This window comes from Gallus gallus, chromosome 27, assembly GCF_016699485.2.
Source record: "Gallus gallus isolate bGalGal1 chromosome 27, bGalGal1.mat.broiler.GRCg7b, whole genome shotgun sequence".
Classification (NCBI taxonomy): Eukaryota; Metazoa; Chordata; class Aves; order Galliformes; family Phasianidae; genus Gallus; species Gallus gallus.
The window spans coordinates 388,188-407,848 of NC_052558.1; the positions used below are offsets into that span (position 1 = coordinate 388,188).

At 51.8% G+C, this 19,661-nt stretch overlaps 1 protein-coding gene, 1 long non-coding RNA gene and 1 gene segment (V, D, J or C); 1 reads left to right on the forward strand and 2 right to left on the reverse strand.

Moving 5' to 3' along the window:
• Positions 1-19,661, reverse strand: part of LOC101747602 — a 76,866-nt gene that overhangs the window by 26,284 nt on the left and 30,921 nt on the right.
• On the reverse strand, positions 279-8,453 carry LOC124417417 (translation initiation factor IF-2-like). 2 transcript variants are annotated; one of them, XM_046904429.1, is made up of 2 exons: positions 6,280-8,453; positions 279-1,472 (listed from the first exon to the last, which is right to left on the reverse strand). In XM_046904429.1, exons 1-2 carry the CDS (start codon positions 6,680-6,682, stop codon positions 1,063-1,065), a joined length of 813 nt encoding a protein of 270 aa, XP_046760385.1. In that variant the 5' UTR covers positions 6,683-8,453; the 3' UTR covers positions 279-1,062. The 2 variants fall into 2 exon arrangements, with proteins under 2 accessions (XP_046760385.1, XP_046760384.1); XM_046904428.1 differs by lacking the exon at positions 279-1,472 and adding an exon at positions 4,172-5,941 and having other exon boundaries at positions 6,280-8,415.
• LOC112530388 lies at positions 5,233-11,380 on the forward strand. Its single transcript, XR_005841947.1, has 2 exons — positions 5,233-5,329; positions 11,254-11,380. It is a non-coding gene; the product is annotated as an uncharacterized LOC112530388 (long non-coding RNA).

Sequence of the window (19,661 nt, forward strand, 5' to 3'; positions counted from 1 at the left end):
GGATGATCCTGGAAATCTTTTCCAAACTAGGTGATTCTACAGTTCTAACTGGACACTTGAGATGTGTCCTCACCAGGGTAGAGGGGGAGGAACACCTCCACTGACCTGCAGGCCACACTCTTCTGAATGCACCCTAGGATATCATTGGCCTTCTTGGCCATAAGGTCACACTGCTGGCTCACAGCCAACCTGTTCTCCATCAGAGTACCCAAGGGCACTGCAATTCCTAGGCAGCAGTCTTTGTGGGAAACGCTCAAGCAAAGAAGGCATTCAGTATCAACACTTATTCAGCATCTCCTTTTACCAGGGCACCCACCTCTTTCAGTAGTGGAAACACATATTCCCTAGTCTTTTACACTGACAAACTTGAAAAACTTTTCCTGTTATTTCTGACCTCCCTTGCAAGATTCAAATACTAGTGGCCCCTGTTGCACCCCTGCTGGAACTGACAACACTCCCGTATTCCTCCCACGTGGTCTGGCCCTTCTCCCGCATTTCCTACACTTTCATCTGGCCTTTCGTTTCATCCATGAGCTCCCTTCTCCAGGCAGGCCTCCTGCCAACTTTCCCATTTTCTTACTCTTAGGCATGCTTTGATCTTGAGCTTGGCAGAACAGGTGTTTAACTGCCAACCAATTGTCTTGGGTCCCGTTATGTTCTTACTCTCCAGCCCATGCGAATCATCGTAGTACGTCCTTGAGGAGGACTCAGAAATGCACCTGAAACCACATCGGACATATTCATTTACCCATGGCTTTGCTGGCTGGTACATGGAAAGAATTGCCTACAGCTGCTGGTGGAAGCAGGCAAGGCTGTTACTAGAACTCCAAAGTTTTTGAGCACCCAAGCAAAGAAGAAAACCAAGAACTGATCAATTCAGATGGGCTGAGGGCAGGAAGGTTGAGTGCTTGATGTTCTGCTAAGCAGAAATATGCTGAACATAACCGCCACGGTACAACACTGCTTTTGGGACTCTGCAGGAGAGAAGGAGTGGTGAGGGAAGAAAAGATCTTGCAGAAAGGACAGTGCCATGTGTGGTGTGCAGCGATGTCCCCACACTGTTCAGAAGCAGCCCAGAGCCGCTCCAGCACCTTCCAGCCCTTTGTATCCTGAAACCTTGGCTGTGTCCAGGAAGGGGTTTTTGTTACAGCTCCGCAGGATTTCCTGCTCCCGTGTGATGGCACAGAAGTAGTGTGCTGAGTCTTCGGGGCGCAGGTTATGCAAGGACAGAGAGATTATAGCTCGAGAATCATCTCGGGAGCCTTTCAATCGACCCTCCACCTCAGGGCTTGATCTTACGTATGAGCTCGGGCTGATGTCAGACAGCCACTTGAGATGGCCACCGGGTGCCTGACGGTACCACCAAACACCTGCCAATTTTAAGCCATATCCACGGCAGGAGAGCTGCACAGATTCTCCAGGTGCTCGTACACCTCCACCAGATGCTTCCAATCTCCACTGTGCACACACTCCTGGAGAAAGACAACATCAGGAACCGGGCAGCGCCTATCCGTGGCAAAACGACATTCCCCGGCCAGCCTGACAACCAAAACCCAAAGAGATGTCTTCAGCTGCCCTCCTGCCCAAGCCGCAGGCCAGGGGCACTGCCCTAGATGCCCAAATCCTCGCGGCTCAGACACAGCCGCTCCCGCAGCATCCGTGTCCCCACACAGCCTCCCTCTCCCACGCACAACTCCCAGCCGCTCCCCGGCACTGAAGGCGAGCTCCAGGCCTCAGCGCGCCCGCGGGGCAGCAGCACGAGCCGCGCCCAGCCCCGGCCTCGCCGCCCGCCGTGCCCGCCTCGCACCTGTCGGCCCCAAGGCCAAGGCCAGCAGCCACGGCCCCAGCCCGGCCGCCATCGCGCCCCGCCGCGCCGCTGCCGTCTGCCCGGGAGGCGGACAGCAGCAGAACGGAGCCGCGCACGGGCCGCCCCGTGGCAGATCCCATCGTTCCGCCCGGCCCGGCCACGCCCCGTGGCACCGGGGCCCTTCTGCAGGGGCCGGGGGGAGGGCGCGAGGCGGGGGGGGGCGAGGGGCGGGGCGGGACGCGGGGCAGCGTGGGGGGCAGAGGCGGAGGGCGATGCCCCGGCACTCCTTGGCTCCGGGCCCTGGGCTGATCCCCGCGCAGCCGTCCTTGCCCGCGGGGCCCGGGCCTCGGCCCGACACAGCGCGGCTGCCCCCACGCACGGGCTCTCGGCCCACAGCGTCTCCTTGCTCGTGTCTCCCCGAGCCCCGCACCGATATCCCTCCATGACCGCCCTCTCCTCCCCTGACGTGGCACCATCGAGAAATAACCCTCGACGCCTTTTACTCCATGCTCCTCGTTTCGACCCCACTGGGTTCTTTCCTCCTAAAATCCTCTCACAGCGTGCAGCTGTCAGGGCACCCAGGGCTGTCTCCCACCGTGCTCCCAGCAGGGTGCAGAAATTGAGTGCACTGTCTTCCAGCTACAGCCCACTAATGACCCAGGACACAGATCTCATCGGAATACCACAGAAAACAATGAATTTTCCTGGAGTAGAACTCCAGCTCTCTCAGCCTGCCTCCATAGTTATACAGGCGATTGTTTTGCATTGATATAGGCTGTTGAGCAACACAGATCACAATATTAGTAGAAGGACCTATATATTACTTGAGCAGAAGGAATCGATGAATGCTAGTTCTGAAACTTGCTTGGTGTGTGAACAGCCTTGTTACTTCTCACCAATCCTGCTCCACAGGAGCACAGCACTCTCAACAGACTACTTTTCTCTTGACATCCTCCAGGTGCGCGGACTTTTCCTTTGATTTCACATTTACTGTTTTGGGTTAGAGTGCACTAAGACAGAAAGTTGCTCATTAGGGCCTAACAAGCAATGGGAATGTGCCAGACTGGGGACAAACAGCTAGAGATCAGCCAAAAGTCACTGAGATGAAGCTGGTGGTGGAAAAATGAGGAGGAAGTCAGTGCTCTCAGACCACCACAGGCTTGGACCATGCATGCCCAGAAGGACATGAGCATATATTAACGACTTCTTGGGAAAGAAGGAATATGTACACCAATGTACTGCACACGTACGTCTTAACGGTTTAAATGTAGAACTGGAACTCGCAGAGCACGTGCTTGATTTCTCATGTTGCCAGTATTTATTGTGAGGAATAAAGGAGTGTCGGATCCCTAAAACCACACTGTAGTTGGAGAGTTTTCTTCCCTGATTTCAGACGAAGATAGGTGAGCTGCAGTATCTCCTCTGAACATATTTGTGGCTTTTCCCTGGGCCCACTCCAACAGGTCAATGTTGTGAGGTTTCACAGGAGTGGAACAAACAGTTGGAATCACCTTCTTTGACCAGCTGCCTACACTTCTTCTGATGCACATCCTGCTTTTGAATGAACTCCTAACACACCTCTGCAAGTTGTCTCACCAAACCTGCATCATTCAACAGCTTTGCAACCAGGCCATGGAGGAAAAACTGGGCCATGCTAAACCAGAGGCCCAGGTAATGTGCATTAGCTTATGGTTCAGCATGCAGCATCTGAGGCTCCCAGAATACCTCCTTTTGCATCATAACATTTCTCAGCCCATGATCTACACTTTCTTCCACCGGATATTATTACGTAGATGGGAAAGGCCTGTTTTCTGCACCTGCTGTTGCACGACACCATCTGATCTGTGGCTGCTACAAAGAAACACTGAGAATTCTGGATTCTCTCTCCATCACTTCTTGGTCCACAGCTGAAGAGCCGTTGCCGTGAGCTCTGGAGCCAATACTGCAGGGGCCTACTAGGATACTGCTGCTACCAGGCCATGTAACTACAGGAAGCATTGTCGTTAAAAGTACAAGGGTTACTCCACAAGTAATGCTACCTATTTTACTACATTGGCAAATGCAAACAGAGGTGGATATTGGGATTTTGGCAGTGCATGTTGAGCACTCACCTGTACTCCTTACATTATGTTACCTAATAACACATGGGAAGAGAGGGGCAGTCAGACAGAATGGAGTCAGACATGGAAGTGTGCATGAAGCAACGGTGTGAAGTTCAATTGCTTCACGTGGACAGAATTGCACCCTTGACATTCACTGACACTAGCAGAAATCTTATGGAGAGCAAACAGTGAACGTGAGCGCAGTGAGGCGGGGGGTTTTGTGTTTCAGCGGTGGCAATACTGACAGGAAAGAAAAGTCACATTGCAGAAGGCTGTGCATATATGTCACACCATGAAAGGAAGAGTATCTGGATCAGCTCATCCGTGTCAATCAGTGGATTAGGAACAGGAACCCGAATGCTGAGCTGCATACTGGACTTCATGCACTGAAAACAACAATGTTAACATTGGAATATACCCAAATTTGCACCAGGAGCAACCTATAAATGAACACACAGCAACAGAAAGAATAGTGTATGCAGGTTCATCAGGAACAATTAAACCCCTATAAGGCTCAAGGTGACAGTCTCCTGGGTCACATCATCACCAACAATGAGGTGTGGTGTCACCAGTATAAGCTGGAGTCCGAACAGCCTGAGTCCAGGAAGTGGAACATGAGAATTCCCTACTGAGAAAAAAATTCAAGACACAGCCCCAAGCTGTTAAAGTGATGTGCACTGCCTTTTGGATAGGAAAGGGGTGATCCATCTGCATTTCCTTGAACCCTGACAACGCTGAACGCTTAAACCGTCGCAGTCAGGGCAGAGAAGAAGCAACATTCTCTTGCAACATGATAATGCCAGACACCATGCGAATTAGAAAATCATGGTGCACACTGACAAATTTGGCTGAACAGTCCTACTACAACCATCCTATAGTCTGTGTACCGCATCTTAAAGCTTCCATGTGTTTGCGCTGATGAGAGATGTACTGTATGGGCAACATTTTCCTGGGAACAATGCCAGCATAACAGCAGTGAAATCATGGTTCACCGCCACCGGTGCTCTTATTTCGGAGCAGGAAACAAAGGCTCTTAATCATCACTAGTAAAATGGCATAGCTAATATTGTTGACTCTGCTGAAAGATAAAGTCCTGCAGCTGTGGTTCTGCTCCAGCACATAGCGTTATTCTGCTCTTTGTAACTGTTACAGCTTCTTTGGAATCAATTGGGAGACACTGTTCTCACAGTAAACTATGTAATTTGCAGGATCTCACTTGGCCCTGCTTGTCGCAACAGATTGTGCTTGTTGGACTACAACACTCTGAAATGCCCCTGAAGCAAAAACAAAGGTATTCCCCCACTGCTTTGCTCAGAGACATGTGGAAGCAGCCCATGGCCGGTGATGGAAGCAGACAGTGCTGTTCCTCGAAGTGCCAAGTGCCTTTGAGTATCCATGGAAAGAAGGAATGCAAAAGCAGGTGCAGACATGCTGCAGGTAGGAAGGCGGGCAAAGTGGCCAAGCTCATTTGGTGTCCAGAAATATAAATAGAATCCTCAGGTCACAACACTGCTGTTGTGACTCAGGAGAATGAAAGGAGTGGCAAAGTAAAAGCAGACGTTGCGGAAAGGACAGGGTCATCTGTGGAGTGCAGTGATATCCCAGCGCTGTCCAGGAGCAGCCCAGAGTCGCTCCAGCTCCTGCCAGCCCTGCAGTTCCTGCAGACACGGTTGTGCCCAGGAAGGGTATTTTTGTTGAAGCTCTGCAGGATTTCCTGTTCCCGTGCGAACAGCACACAAGTAGTGCGCGGAGTCGTGTGGGCGCAGGGCGCTTAGGGACAGGTAGGACACAGATCTGGAATTGTCTCGGGAAACCGTGGCTCGACCCTCCACATCTGGGCTGTATCTAGTATATGAGCTGTCGGTCCAGATGAAGGACAGCCACTCGGGACGTCCACCGAGTGCCTGATGGTACCACAGTACATGATAACTTCCAAAGCTGAAGCCAGATCCCCGGCAGGAGAAATGCACAGACTGCCCAGGCGCTCTCACACCTCCACCAGACGTTTCCAGTCTCAACTGTGCACACACTCCTGTAGGACAGCAACAGGAGCCAGGAATTGCACAACCATGGCAGGAGGACATTCCCCAGCTACCCCGATCCCTACATACCACAAACTCAGAGCTGTGAACTCCCTCCCTCCTGCCAAAGCCCCAGGCCAGGGGCACTGCCTCAGACGCCCAAATCCTCGCGGCTCAGACACGGCCGCTCCCGCAGCATCCCTGTCCCCACACAGCCTCCCCCTCCCACGCACAATTCCCAGCCGCTCCCCGGCACTGAAGGCGAGCTCCAGGCCTCAGCGCGCCCGCGGGGCAGCAGCACGAGCCGTGCCCAGCCCCGGCCTCGCCGCCCGCCGTGCCCGCCTCGCACCTGCCGGCCCCAAGGCCAAGGCCAGCAGCCACGGCCCCAGCCCGGCCGCCATCGAGCCCCGCCGCGCAGCTGCCGTCTGCCCGGGAGGCGGACAGCAGCAGAGCGTGGCTGCGCTCGGGCCGCCCCTCGTCGGGCCGGGCCGGGGCAGAGCCCACCGCTCCGCTCCGCCCGGCCCCGCCCCGTGGCACCGCGGCCCTTTCGGCGGAGGTCGGGGCGGGGGACGGGGAGGGGCGCAGGGCAGCGCGGGGGCGGAGGCGGAGGGCGGTGCCCCGGCACTCGTGGGCTCCGGGCCCTGGGCTGATCCCCGAGCAGCCCTCCGTCCACGAGGGGCCCGGGCCTCGGCCCGACACAGCACGGCTGCCCCCACGCACGGGCTCTCGTCCCACCGCGCTTCCTTGCACATGCCTCACTGAGTCCCGCACCGACATCCTTCCTTGGCCTCCCTACCTGACCCTGTTAAAGCTCCACGAGGCATCATGCAAAAACGCTCACTCTTTCAGCAACACATAGATCCTCTGTGCTGCTGCACACTGCTTTGCTCTTTCCCCTCTTATCCCTTCCACACTACCTGGCTTCTGCTAGGCTGCAGGATTCACCCTGAGAGACGTCACATGGCTTGGCTGTACCATCTTAGCCCCCTCCTAAAAGGGGCTAAGATGGTACAGCGGAGAGTCATCTTCGTCTGAGGTCCCACTGAGAGATGGGACTGCTTAGTTGCAGTGTTTAACACGGGCCACGTCAGACTGAGGTAGCATCTAATTAGGGAAAGCTACCTGTGATTCTGTTTTGGTAGAGGGAATGGTGTTTCTGGGACATGCAGGTCAGGAAAGGCCAGGTTGATTTCTGGCGTGACTGTGGTGAGAATGTGGAATGAAAGCACTCGGTTCAGGACAGATGAGCTTCCCAACAGGTCTTGGATATCTCCAGAGGACACTCCACAGCCTCTCTTGGCAACCTTCTCCAGTGCTTTCTCATCCTCAATGTAAAGAAGTTACTTCTGTGTATTTGTGTGAGACATCCTGTGTTCCAGTTTTTGGCCACTGCTCCACGTCCTATCACTACACCCTCATCAGAAGAGTCTGGCCTCATCCAACTGCCTCCCATACTTCTGATGTATATAAACACTGATCAGATTGCCTCCGAGTCTTCTCCAGGGTGAACTAACCCAGGTCTCTCAGCCATTCCCCATATGGCAGGTGCTCCAGGCTCTTCAGCATCTGTCGCCCCCCGCTGGAATCTTTCTACGAGATCCCAGACTGTTTTTAACAGGGAAGCCCCATGGTATCGTGGAAGCTTGAGGCAGAGTGGCTGGAAAAATGTGTGGGAGAAACTGACATAGGAGTGTTGGTTGATGCTCGGCTGAACATGAGCCAACAGTGTGCCCAGGTGCCCAAGAAGGCTGACAGATGGCGTCCTGGCTTGTGGCAGAAATAGTGTTGCCAGCAGGATTAGGGAAGTGATCATCCCCCCTGTACTCAACACTGGTGAAGCCACGACTCTAGTGCTCTGTTCAGTGTTGGGCCTCTTGCTTCTGGTAAGACACTGAGGGCACAAGGTGTGTCCAGAGAAGGGCAATGAAGCTGGTGAGGGGCCTGGAGCACAAGTCTCCTGAGGAGTGGCTGAGGGAACTGTGATTGTTTAGTCTGGAGAAGAGGAAGTTCAGTGGAAACCTTACAGCTCTCTATAACAAGCTGGAGGGAGGCTGTGGGGAGGTGGAGTTTGGCCTTGACTCCAGCATAACTAGAGATTGGGCTAGAGGGAATGGCCTAAACTTGCACCTGAGGAGGTTCTGGTTGGATATGAGGAAACACTTTGGTCAGGCGCTGGAACTGGCTCCCCTGGGAGGTGGCTGAGTCATCGTCCCTGGAGGTGTTCAAGGAATGTTTAGATGTAGTGCTAAGGGACATCATGGAGTGGGGAATATTGGTGGCAGGTGGACAGTTGGACTGGATGATCCTGGAAATCTTTTCCAAACTAGGTGATTCTACAGTTCTAACTGGACACTTGAGATTTGTCCTCACCAGGGTAGAGGGGGAGGATCTCCTCCACTGACCTCCAGGCCATGATCTTCTAAATGCACCCTAGGATATCATAGAATCATAGAATCATAGAATCGCTAAGGTTGGAAAAGACCCACAGGATCATCCAGTCCAACCATTCTCCCTTCACCAATGGTTCTCGCTAAACCATGTCCCTCAACACAACATCCAGACGCTTTTTGAACACCACCAGGGTAGGCGATTCCACCACCTCTCTGGACAGCCCATTGCAGAGCCTGACCACCCTTTCAGAGAAGTAGTATTTCCAAACGTCCAGCCTGAATTGGCCTTCTTGGCCATAAGGTCACACTGCTGGCTCATGGCCAACCTGTTCTCCATCAGAATACCCAAGGGCACTGCAATTCCCTGGCAGCAGTCTTTGTGGGAAACGCTCAAGCAAAGAAGGCATTCAGTATCACCACTTATTCACCATCTCCTTTTACCAGGGCACCCACCTCTTTCAGTAGTGGAAACACATATTCCCTAGTCTTTTACACTGACAAACTTGAAAAACTTTTCCTGTTATTTTTGACCTCCCTTGCAAGATTCAAATACTAGTCGCCCTTGTTGCACCCCTGCTGGAACTGACAACACTCCCGTATTCCTCCCACGTGGTCTGGCCCTTCTCCCGCATTTCCTACACTTTCATCTGGCCTTTCGTTTCATCCATGAGCTCCCTTCTCCAGGCAGGCCTCCTGCCAACTTTCCCATTTTCTTACTCTTAGGCATGCTTTGATCTTGAGCTTGGCAGAACAGGTGTTTAACTGCCAACCAATTGTCTTGGGTCCCGTTACGTTCTTACTCTCCAGCCCATGCGAATCATCGCAGTACGTCCTTGAGGAGGACTCAGAAATGCACCTGAAACCACATCGGACATATTCATTTACCCATGGCTTTGCTGGCTGGTACATGGAAAGAATTGCCTACAGCTGCTGGTGGAAGCAGGCAAGGCTGTTACTAGAACTCCAAAGTTTTTGAGCACCCAAGCAAAGAAGAAAACCAAGAACTGATCAATTCAGATGGGCTGAGGGCAGAAAGGTTGAGTGCTTGATGTTCTGCTAAGCAGAAATATGCTGAACATAACCGCCACGGTACAACACTGCTTTTGGGACTCTGCAGGAGAGAAGGAGTGGTGAGGGAAGAAAAGATCTTGCAGAAAGGACAGCGCCATGTGTGGTGTGCAGCGATGTCCCCTCACTGTTCAGGAGCAGCCCAGAGCCGCGCCAGCACCTTCCAGCCCTTTGTATCCTGCAACCTTGGCTGTGTCCAGGAAGGGGTTTTTGTTACAGCTCCGCAGGATTTCCTGTTCCCGTGTGATGGCACAGAAGTAGTGCGCTGAGTCTTCGGGGCGCAGGTTATGCAAGGACAGAGAGATTATAGCTCGGGAATCATCTCGGGAGCCTTTCAATCGACCCTCCACCTCAGGGCTTGATCTTACGTATGAGCTCGGGCTGATGTCAGACAGCCACTTGAGATGGCCACCGGGTGCCTGACGGTACCACCAAACACCTGCCAATTTTAAGCCATATCCACGGCAGAAGAGCTGTACAGATTCTCCAGGTGCTCGAACACCTCCACCAGATGCTTCCAATCTCCACTGTGCACAGACTCCTGGAGAAAGACAACATCAGGAACTGGGCAGTGCCTGTCCGTGGCAAAACAACATTCCCCAGCCAGCCTGACAACCAAAGCCCAAAGAGATGTCTTCATCCTCCCTCCTGCCAAAGCCCCAGGCAAGGGGCACTGCCCAACACGCCCCAATCCTCGCGGCTCAGACACGGCCGCTCCCGCAGCATCCGTGTCCCCACACAGCCTCCCCCTCCCACGCACAACTCCCAGCCGCTCCCCGGCACTGAAGGCGAGCTCCAGGCCTCAGCGCGCCCGCGGGGCAGCAGCACGAGCCGCGCCCAGCCCCGGCCTCGCCGCCCGCCGTGCCCGCCTCGCACCTGCCGGCCCCAAGGCCAAGGCCAGCAGCCACGGCCCCAGCCCGGCCGCCATCGCGCCCCGCCGCGCCGCTGCCGTCTGCCCGGGAGGCGGACAGCAGCAGAGCGGGGCCGCGCTCGGGCCGCCCCTCGTCGGGCCGGGCCGGGGCAGGGCTCACTGCCCCACTCCGCCCGGCCCGGCCCGGCCCCGCCCCGTGGCACCGCGGCCCCTGCCGCAGAGGACGGGGGGAGGGCGCGGGGCGGGGCGGGACGCGGGGCAGCGCGGGGGCAGAGGCGGAGCGCGGCGCCCCGGTACTAGTGGGCTCCGGGCCCTGGGCTGATCCCCGCGCAGCCGTCCTTGCCCGCGGGGCCCGGGCCTCGGGGAGGCACAGCACGGCTGCCCCCACGCACGGACTCTCGGCCCGCAGCGTCTCCTTGCTCGTGTCTCCCTGAGCCCCGCACCGATATCCCTCCATGACCGCCCTCTCCTCCCCTGACGTGGCACCATCGAGAAATAACCCTCGAAGCCTTTTACTCCATGCTCCTCCTTTCGACTCCACTGCGTTCTTTCCTCCTAAAATCCTCTCACAGCGTGCAGCTGTCAGGGCACCCAGGGCTGTCTCCCACCGTGCTCCCGGCAGGGTGCAGAAATTGAGTGCACTGTCTTCCAGCTACAGCCCACTAATGACCCAGGACACAGATCTCATCGGAATACCACAGAAAACAATGAATTTTCCTGGAGTAAAACTCCAGCTCTCTCAGCCTGCCTCCATATTATACAGGCTACTGTTTTGCATTGATATATGCTGTTGAGCAACACAGATCACAATATTAGTAGAAGGACCTATATATTACTTGAGCAGAAGGAATCAGTGAGTGCTAGTTCTAAAACTTGCTTGGTGTGTGAACGGCCTTGTTACTTCTCACCAATCCTGCTCCACAGGAGCACAGCAGTCTCAACAGAAAATCAAAGCTCCTTTGAGTATCCATGGAAAGAAGAAATGCAAAAGCAGGTGCAGACATGCTGCAGGTAGGAAGGCGGGCAAAGTGGCCAAGCTCATTTGGTGTCCAGAAATATAAATAGAATCCTCAGGTCACAACACTGCTGTTGTGACTCAGGAGAATGAAAGGAGTGACAAAGTAAAAGGAGACCTTGTGGAAAGGACAGGGTCATCTGTGGTGTGCAGTGATATCCCAGCGCTGTCCAGGAGCAGCCCAGAGCCGCTCCAGCTCCTGCCAGCCCTGCGGTTCCTGCAGACACGGTTGTGCCCAGGAAGGGTATTTTTGTTGAAGCTCTGCAGGATTTCCTGTTCCCGTGCGAACAGCACACAAATAGTGCGCGGAGTCGTGTGGGCGCAGAGCACGTAGAGACAGGTAAGACACAGATCGGGAATCATCTCGGGAAACTGTGGCTCGACCCTCCACATCTGGGCTGTATCTAATAATATATGAGCTGCTGTCGATGTAGGACAGCCACTCGGGATGGCCACCGAGTGCCTGACGGTACCACAGTACATCATAACTTCCAAAGCTGAAGCCAGATCCCCGGCAGGAGAAACGCACAGAATTCCCAGGCGCTCGCACACCTCCACCAGATGCTTGCAGTCTCAACTGTGCACAAACTCCTGTAGAAGGACAGCAACAGGAGCCAGGAATTGCACAACCATGGCAGGAAGATGTTCACCAGCCACTCTAACAGCCACAGATCATAAACTCAGAGAAGTGAACCCCCCCCTCCTGCCAAAGCCCCAGGCCAGGGGCACTGCCCCAGACGCCCAAATCCTCGCGACTCAGCCACAGCCGCTCCCACAGCATCCGTGTCCCCACACAGCCTCCCCCTCCCACGCACAACTCCCAGCCGCTCCCCGACACTGAAGGCGAGCTCCAGGCCTCAGCGCGCCCGCGGGGCAGCAGCACGAGCCGCGCCCAGCCCCGGCCTCGCCGCCCGCCGTGCCCGCCTCGCACCTGCCGGCCCCAAGGCCAAGGCCAGCAGCCACGGCCCCAGCCCGGCCGCCATCGCGCCCCGCCGCGCCGCTGCCGTCTGCCCGGGAGGCGGACAGCAGCAGAGCGGGGCCGCGCTCGGGCCGCCCCTCGTCGGGCCGTGCCGGGGCAGCGCCCACCGCCCCACTCCGCCCGGCCCGACCCCGTGGCACCGCGGCCCCTTCGGCGGAGGACGGGGCGGGCACGGGGCGGGGCTGGGGGCAGAGGCGGAGCGCGGCGCCCCGGCACTCGTTGGCTCCGGGCCCTGGGCGGATCCCCGCACAGACCTCCGTGCACGAGGGGATCCGGCAGATCCGAGACGGAGGCAGAAGTTGCTCTGGTGCCCGCTGCCTTCTGTGCCGAGAGGAGAACGGCTCGATGTAGTTGAGATGCCACTGCCTCTTTCTCTTGATCTATGGTGTTCTGCAACTGCAAACGCGCTCAGAAGCTCTTCCTTTTGTCACAGTCTCTGATGATCGTGAGGGGAAAGCTGTGACGCAGTGTGCACCCTGTCTGCAGAACAGGTTTTGACAGGAAATGATGGGGAGAATATGGAGCTATGTTTCTTCATCAGTCATCTCTAGTGTGAGGATACTTATCTCACACAGTGGGGCAAATATATTTTTGCCTACAGGGGAGGAGGAGAGCATCCGCATGCCGTGTAAGGAATTAAAGGACAGGGTTGGTCAGGAAGAACTGTGGGGTGATGTGACAGGGAAGAATCACAAAATCCGGAGAATGAGGCTTGATTAGTGTCTCCTCCAGTGCCTACATGAGCTGTTCATCAACTATAGGTTGGATAGGCATACAGTGAAGTGGATTAGAAAATATATGAATTGATAGGCTCTGGGGGTAGTCATCAGTGGCAAAGAAGTGTAGTTAGAAGGCAGTAGCTGCTGGCATACTGTCTTGCTCCAATTTATAGGAGGGAGAGGAAGTTCTCTGATATATGTATAACTGATGTGAAATTAAGAAACATCAGTTCAAATGTTGGTCTAACCAGTTTATTACAAATCTTAATCAACTGGGGAGATGTGGAAGGGGAGACGGGCGATAGAAAAGATAGGAAATAAAAGCAAGGAGTCTTTTTAGAGAGCAACAGGGAGATAGTCACCACCATGGGTCCAGTGTGGTTTGTCTTTAGTAGCTATGGGTTATCAGGGCTGTTGTTCTGTCGATGACGACAACGACTGTGACCAACCTTCCAGTGGCAGTACAAACTTATAAATAAGTCCAAAGTGGTTGAGTCAGCTCCTTTTAGAGTGACATCTTCTAGCTTTTGGATCTCAGCAGGAACTCCTTTTGTTCCCATCTTCTGGGCCTTGCCAGCAGATAAATGGAGCATGGAGGCTTGTATCTTGCCTTCACAGGATACAATGGTATCATCCCCCTCCAGCAAGCTGGAGTTATTTGGTCACAGGCCAGATCTTCCATTAGTAAAAAGTCCTGAGCACTCTCTTCTGAAGGCAAACAGCTCCAAAGAAATGCTTTCAACTGTATAATTGTCCACACAGTGATGTTGATTGCCACATAGCAGCACCCATCACTTGCCTCCTCAATAAATCAGGTAGAGCTTTATCACAAGAAATACCCCAGGAAGCAAGCTTTGAGCCAGAAAACAAATAAGGGTTCTCACATGTACCCACCAGTCAATAGTAAGTCCAGTCCTGTTTGACAATGATGATCTGGATTCCAGGGCAGAAGGTGCCCACAGCGAGTTTGCAGAAGACACAAAACTGTGAGGAATGGCAGATACACCAGAAAGTTCAGAAAGTTCTTCTGCTGTGTGGAGGGACCTGCACAGGCTGGAGAAATAGGCTGATTGGAAGGTGATGAGTAATAGAATGCCCTGAGTTGGAAGGAACCCAAAAGGATCATCAAGTGCAGTGCCTGGCTCCGTGTAGGGCTACTCAAAATTCGTACAGTACATATGAAGGCAAAGCCCAAGTACTTCTTGGTGCTGTGACTGCTTCCCTGGGTAGTCTGTTCCAGTGCCCATTCCCCCTGTTGGAGAGCAAGGTGTCCCTAATGTCCAATATGAACTGGGTTCTATTACTTTCACTAAAGAGTTCAGCACCTGTCCCTCCACTCCCCCTCATGAGAGAGCTGTAGACTGCAATGAGATTCCCCCCAGGCCTCTCCTCTGGGTTGGAAAAAAAAAAAAAAAAAAAAAAGAAAATGTGGCTTCAGCTTATCCTCATCTCCCTTTTCCTCTAGACCCTTTATCATCTTTGTTGCCTTCCTTTGGATGCTCTTCAATAGTTTAATGTTCTTCTTATAGTTTGACATGCAAAACTGCACACAGTACTTGAGGTGAGGCCACACCAGCACAGAGCAGTGGGACGATCACTTTCTCTTGACAACTTAGCAATGCTGTGCCTGATGCACTGCAAGATACCATGTATACTGTATCTTGCTATGGCATACTGTTGACTCAGATTAAATTTCCAACAACCAGAACTCCTAGAACCCTTCCTGAGGGGTTTCTCTCCAGCCTCTTATCCCTCATTCTGCATGTATATCCAGGGTTGCCCTGTCCAAGGTGCAGAATCTGGCACTTGCTCCTGTTAAACTTCATGCAGCTGGTAATCTAATTTGCCAAGATCTCTCTTCAAGACCTCAGTACCTTCAAGAGAATCAATAGCTTCTCTCATTTTAGTATCATCTGCAAACTTAGTATGCAGTCAAGTTCTGTATCCAGATCTCCTATAGTAGCATTAAAGAGAGCTGATTCTAAAATGCGGCCCTGGAGAACCCCACTAGTTACTGGTCACCAGCTCAGTGTAACTCTATTAATTATAACACTTTGTGCCAGCAAGCCAATCAGCCAGTTATTCACCCATTACATTATGTTTTTTGCCAAGTTTTATGCTGGACATTTTGTCCAGAAGGATAATGTGAGAAACCACTTTGAAAGCTTTACTGAAGTCCAAAAATAGTACATCAGCTGGCTGTATGAGTAGCTATGTTTGTTCCCGTGACTGTAGATATCACAAGGGATGCAGAGGAAGGAGTTTTCTGCTGGGTGGATATCATGAAAGGAGCTCCTTGTGAGCAAATTTTCCTGGTTTCAGTTAGCATAGAGTTAACTTTCATCCTACTGATTGACATAGTGTTGTGTTTTGGATTTAAGATGAGAATCATGTTGATGACACATATGTTTTACATGTTTCTGAGCAGTGCTTACATTAAGTCAAGGACTTTTTGGCTTCTCAGCTTGTTCTGTCAGAAAAAAAGACTGAGGGTGCACAGGAAGCTGGGAGGGGACAGAACTGGGACAGCTGACCTAAATCAGCCAAAGTGATATTTCATACCTTATTATGTCATATTGAACAGTGAAACTGAGAGGAATTGGCCCAGAGCTGCTGCCTGGGGACTCTCTGGACACTGGCCAGCAGGCAGTAAGCATTTGCTCTGTGCATCACTTCTTGGTCCAGACCTGTTTAGTGTCTTCATCAATGACCTAGATGAAGGGATAGAGTCCATCCTCAGCAACTTTTCTGATGATACAAAGCTGAGAGTAATGGCTGACACACCAGAATGTTGTGCTTCCATCCAGTGAGACCTGGACAGGCTGGAGAGTTGTGCGGAGAGGAATATTTGGATGTTCAACAAGGGCAAGTGTGGAGTCCTACGCCTGGGGATGAGTTTCCCTTCCATCTGAAACTGTTCTATGATTCTATGGCATTGTTAGTGAACTCACACTGCTTATTGGCCCAGTTTTGGTCAGCAGCAGGTCCCTTTCTCAGCTGACTGGAACCAGCTCTTCCCTAACATGAGACAACTTCTGGACCATCCTCATGGGAGCCATCCCTGCAGTTACACTCTTAACCAAAACCTTGCCACATAATCCCAACAAGTGGACTTCCCTTAAGCAGGAATCCTGTACACCCCTTTCTGCTGCACTTAGGCTGACCTTGCCATTTTTCTGACACTGCTGTTGTTTATGAGGTCTTCACTCTCTGTGCCCCTGTCTCCTGTACAGGTTATGGCTGGGATACAGTTAATTTTTTTCAGAGCATCTTGCATGTTGCTGTCTTTGGATTTGTAACAAAAAGACTGTTGGTTAGTTGTTGCTGAGAAGCACTAACACGGGGTCAAGGACTGCTCTGCCAGTGAGTAGATTTATGGTCCACAGGAAGTTGGTTGGGGCACAGACAGGGCAGGTGACTTCAAATGACCAAAGGAATATTCCACAATGTATAATGCCATGTTTGAGAATAAAATCTGGGGAAAAAAAAGAAAAAAAAAAAGTTGGAAGAAAAGGGGACATTCAGAGCTATGGCATTTGTATAGCATAACAAAGCCTTGCTTTCCTAGAAGTGATGGAATATCTACCTGCAGCTGAATAGTTAATTATTTTGGTTTATTTTGCTTTCATAGAATCATAGAATCATAGATTCATAGAATCACTAAGGTTGGAAAAGACCCACAGGATCACCCAGTCCAACCATTCACCCATCAGGTATAGACAGCTTGCACTCTTTTTATTTCAACTCAGGAATTCTATTCCTTTCGATTTTTTTATTCTGTTCCCCTACCATCTTGGGAGGACTGAGCAAGGAGCTCTACAGCGATTAGCTGCCTGTCAGGGTTAAACCACGACGACTCCTAGAGGTATTGTGGGGTAAGGCTGAGGACTGCTAATTCCTCTGGCACATTTACAGAGGGCACGGAATCAGATTTTTGTCAAAATCCAGTAGTATTTACCGTGGCTATGCAAATTAGGCAAAAGTAGCAAGCTGAGTCCTCAGGCTGCAGGGCACACAAAAGCAGAGATGCCACGGACTGAGAATTGTCCTTGAAAGCCATGGCTCTGCCTTTTACTCCCAGCAAGTATTGAATGGTTGAAGAAACATAGCTGATATAAGAGATGTTCTCAAGACTGCCACTGAGTGCCTGGTTGTACTACCAAAAATGATGATTTATCAAGGTGAAGTCTTATCTCTGGCAGGAAAGGAGCACAGAGTCCCCCAGATGCTTGCTGACCACCACCAGCCTCAACAACTCAATTGTGCTCAACCCCTGCAGACAGAGAAGATGAGGACCTATGAGGAGCTGGTCAGTGAGCACACAGAGGGGAGGGGACAACATTCCCCAACCACTCCAGCACCCCTAGTCCAGGACAAACATAAACACCAATCTCCTCTCTCCTTCCAAAGCACCTGGCCGGGGCACTGCCCAAGCTGCCCTACTTGAAGTGGGACTTGGGGAAAGCTATCAGTGTTGTTGGCTTATCTGCAAATGGCCCTGTAGTCCCTGGTCTGAACATCTCTGCACAGATGGGGTCTTCAAGGAATGTAGAGAGGTGTTGGGGTGGGAGAAGATGTTGGAACTGTTCTTATGTCAAGAAGAGAATTATTTCAGGGATGAAAACACTGCCAATGTAGACTTTGCAGAGCTTGTTCTCCGGTGATGTTTTTGGTGATGCAGATTTTGCATGGGTAGAAACAGGGCTTAGCTCCCCGTGGTGTTTCACACCACAGTAATAGACTGCAGTGTCTTGGAAAGAAACATTTGCTATTTCTAAGGGAGGCATTTTATTTTCATAGACCATCACAGAAAATCGGTGATCACAAAACTTATTATCCCCTGATGATCCAAATGCTTCCAGGGCATGTTCAAAGGAACTTCCCAGAAGCTGGTGGTACCAAAAGAAATTCAAAGTCCTGTAACTGTACTCAGTGTTGTACGGGCAGGGCAGAACCACATGCTGCCCAGCTGTGGTTGACATCTCAGAGAAGAATTCCTTCTGGGGGTTGCCTCTGGTGAGACCTGCAACACAGGCAGAAATACATTTGCAAAGCAGCTTGCTTCTTTCTCTCCTTTACTTTATGTTTATGACTGTTTGTCTCCAAACCCCTCTGCCTTTCACAGAAAGGGAAAGTCCAGATATGTTCCTTCATCATCCCTCTGCATTTCTCCCTGATTTCATCATTTTGTCAGCACAGGCCTCCACATACCCTGTTGGAAACCTTGGGAGACAATAGAAAGCACATGAATATACACACCTGAGTGGATTAGAAAGACACACGCTGGCACAGCTGTGGTGAAAATCATCTTTCTGAGCTCCAAAATCCCAGCCCTTTGAAAGACTCTAAACACTGCATAACAAAGTGCTCTTGGCAGTGACATTCTGCAGACTGCTGGGGTGTGCATTACAGAGTCACCCCTCCACACCTCCAGGTTGGAAAGGGCAAGATTAAGGCTCATTGACATCTTGTCTTTGCTTGTCTCGGCAGCAGAGGATGGTTAGAGTCTCAGTGACTTCCTGCACATTTCTTCTGGTTTCTCTCTCCAATCATAAGATTTAGTCTACAAAGAAGCATCTGCCCCTCACTGTAGAGTGTATATTCTTTTGTGTGCTATTTGTTGGTAGGAGGGCTTTTGAAAGCACAGTAGCTCTTTGTAACATTCAAAGCTTTCAGAAATGGGTGTAGTATCCTTTTCTAAGGGTTCTGTGTTTCTCTTTGTTTAGCTTCTGTAATTCTGGAAATAGCAGTTCAGTAATTCTCCACACATGAGGATCTGGAGACACAGGGAGGAAGATGATGAAGGAGAAAGGAAGGTATTTTAATAGTTGAATGTATGAATTCCTGTAATAAGAGAATAGAGTCCTGACTTTGGTGAGTGGGCTTAGCACTGGCTGCAGCATGGCAGGCTGATGGGTTTGCAGAGCAGGGGTACATGCATCCCCACCTACAGCACTGTAGTGCACCTGTGCAGGACACGGGGAGAACTTGGTATTCCCTAGCTGCTGATGGCATAGCACAAAGGAAAGGGATCAGGATCAGGATTAGGAAAGAAGTGGGAGACAAAATCCTCAAGTTTGGAGCCAATGGGTAGAGAACTGTTGAGGAACAGCCCCAGCATTGAAAACTAGACCTCAGGGTAGTGCCTTTCATGCGAGCCTCCTGGCAGATCCACAATCTTTGCTCTGATTCTCATTCTGTTGGATAATTTGTATCTGAAGTAAGGAGGCCCACTCATCACTGCACTTCTAATTCTACAGTAATATAGTCTGTCAGCCAAGGCAATGTTCTTCTTGTGCAAGGTGAGGTTTGCCCTATAAAGAACAGACTCTCAGTCAAAATCTATCCAGGCCGTTAATACCCTGTGGACAAAGCAGCTGTTGCTCTCTGCAGATCTGGTAGCACCCTACCAGAAGAGGAGGGATTTTGGTTCAAGGATTCTGTGACAGACTGCCTGACTGATGTGAAAACCTGGAGAATGGCGATGGGAAGGAGTTGTTTTGGTGCAGCACCTGTAGAAGGCTGACAAAGATCCCACAACGGCCCATATCAACATGACTGCCCACCATCTTCTGCTCACTGTTCTCCCTGATTTCTGCATTTCCCCCACTCCGTTGCCCATATTACAAAGTGACAAGGCTGACTAAGGGCTGCAGTGTAAAGGAAAGATGACATGGTAGTGTTTGATG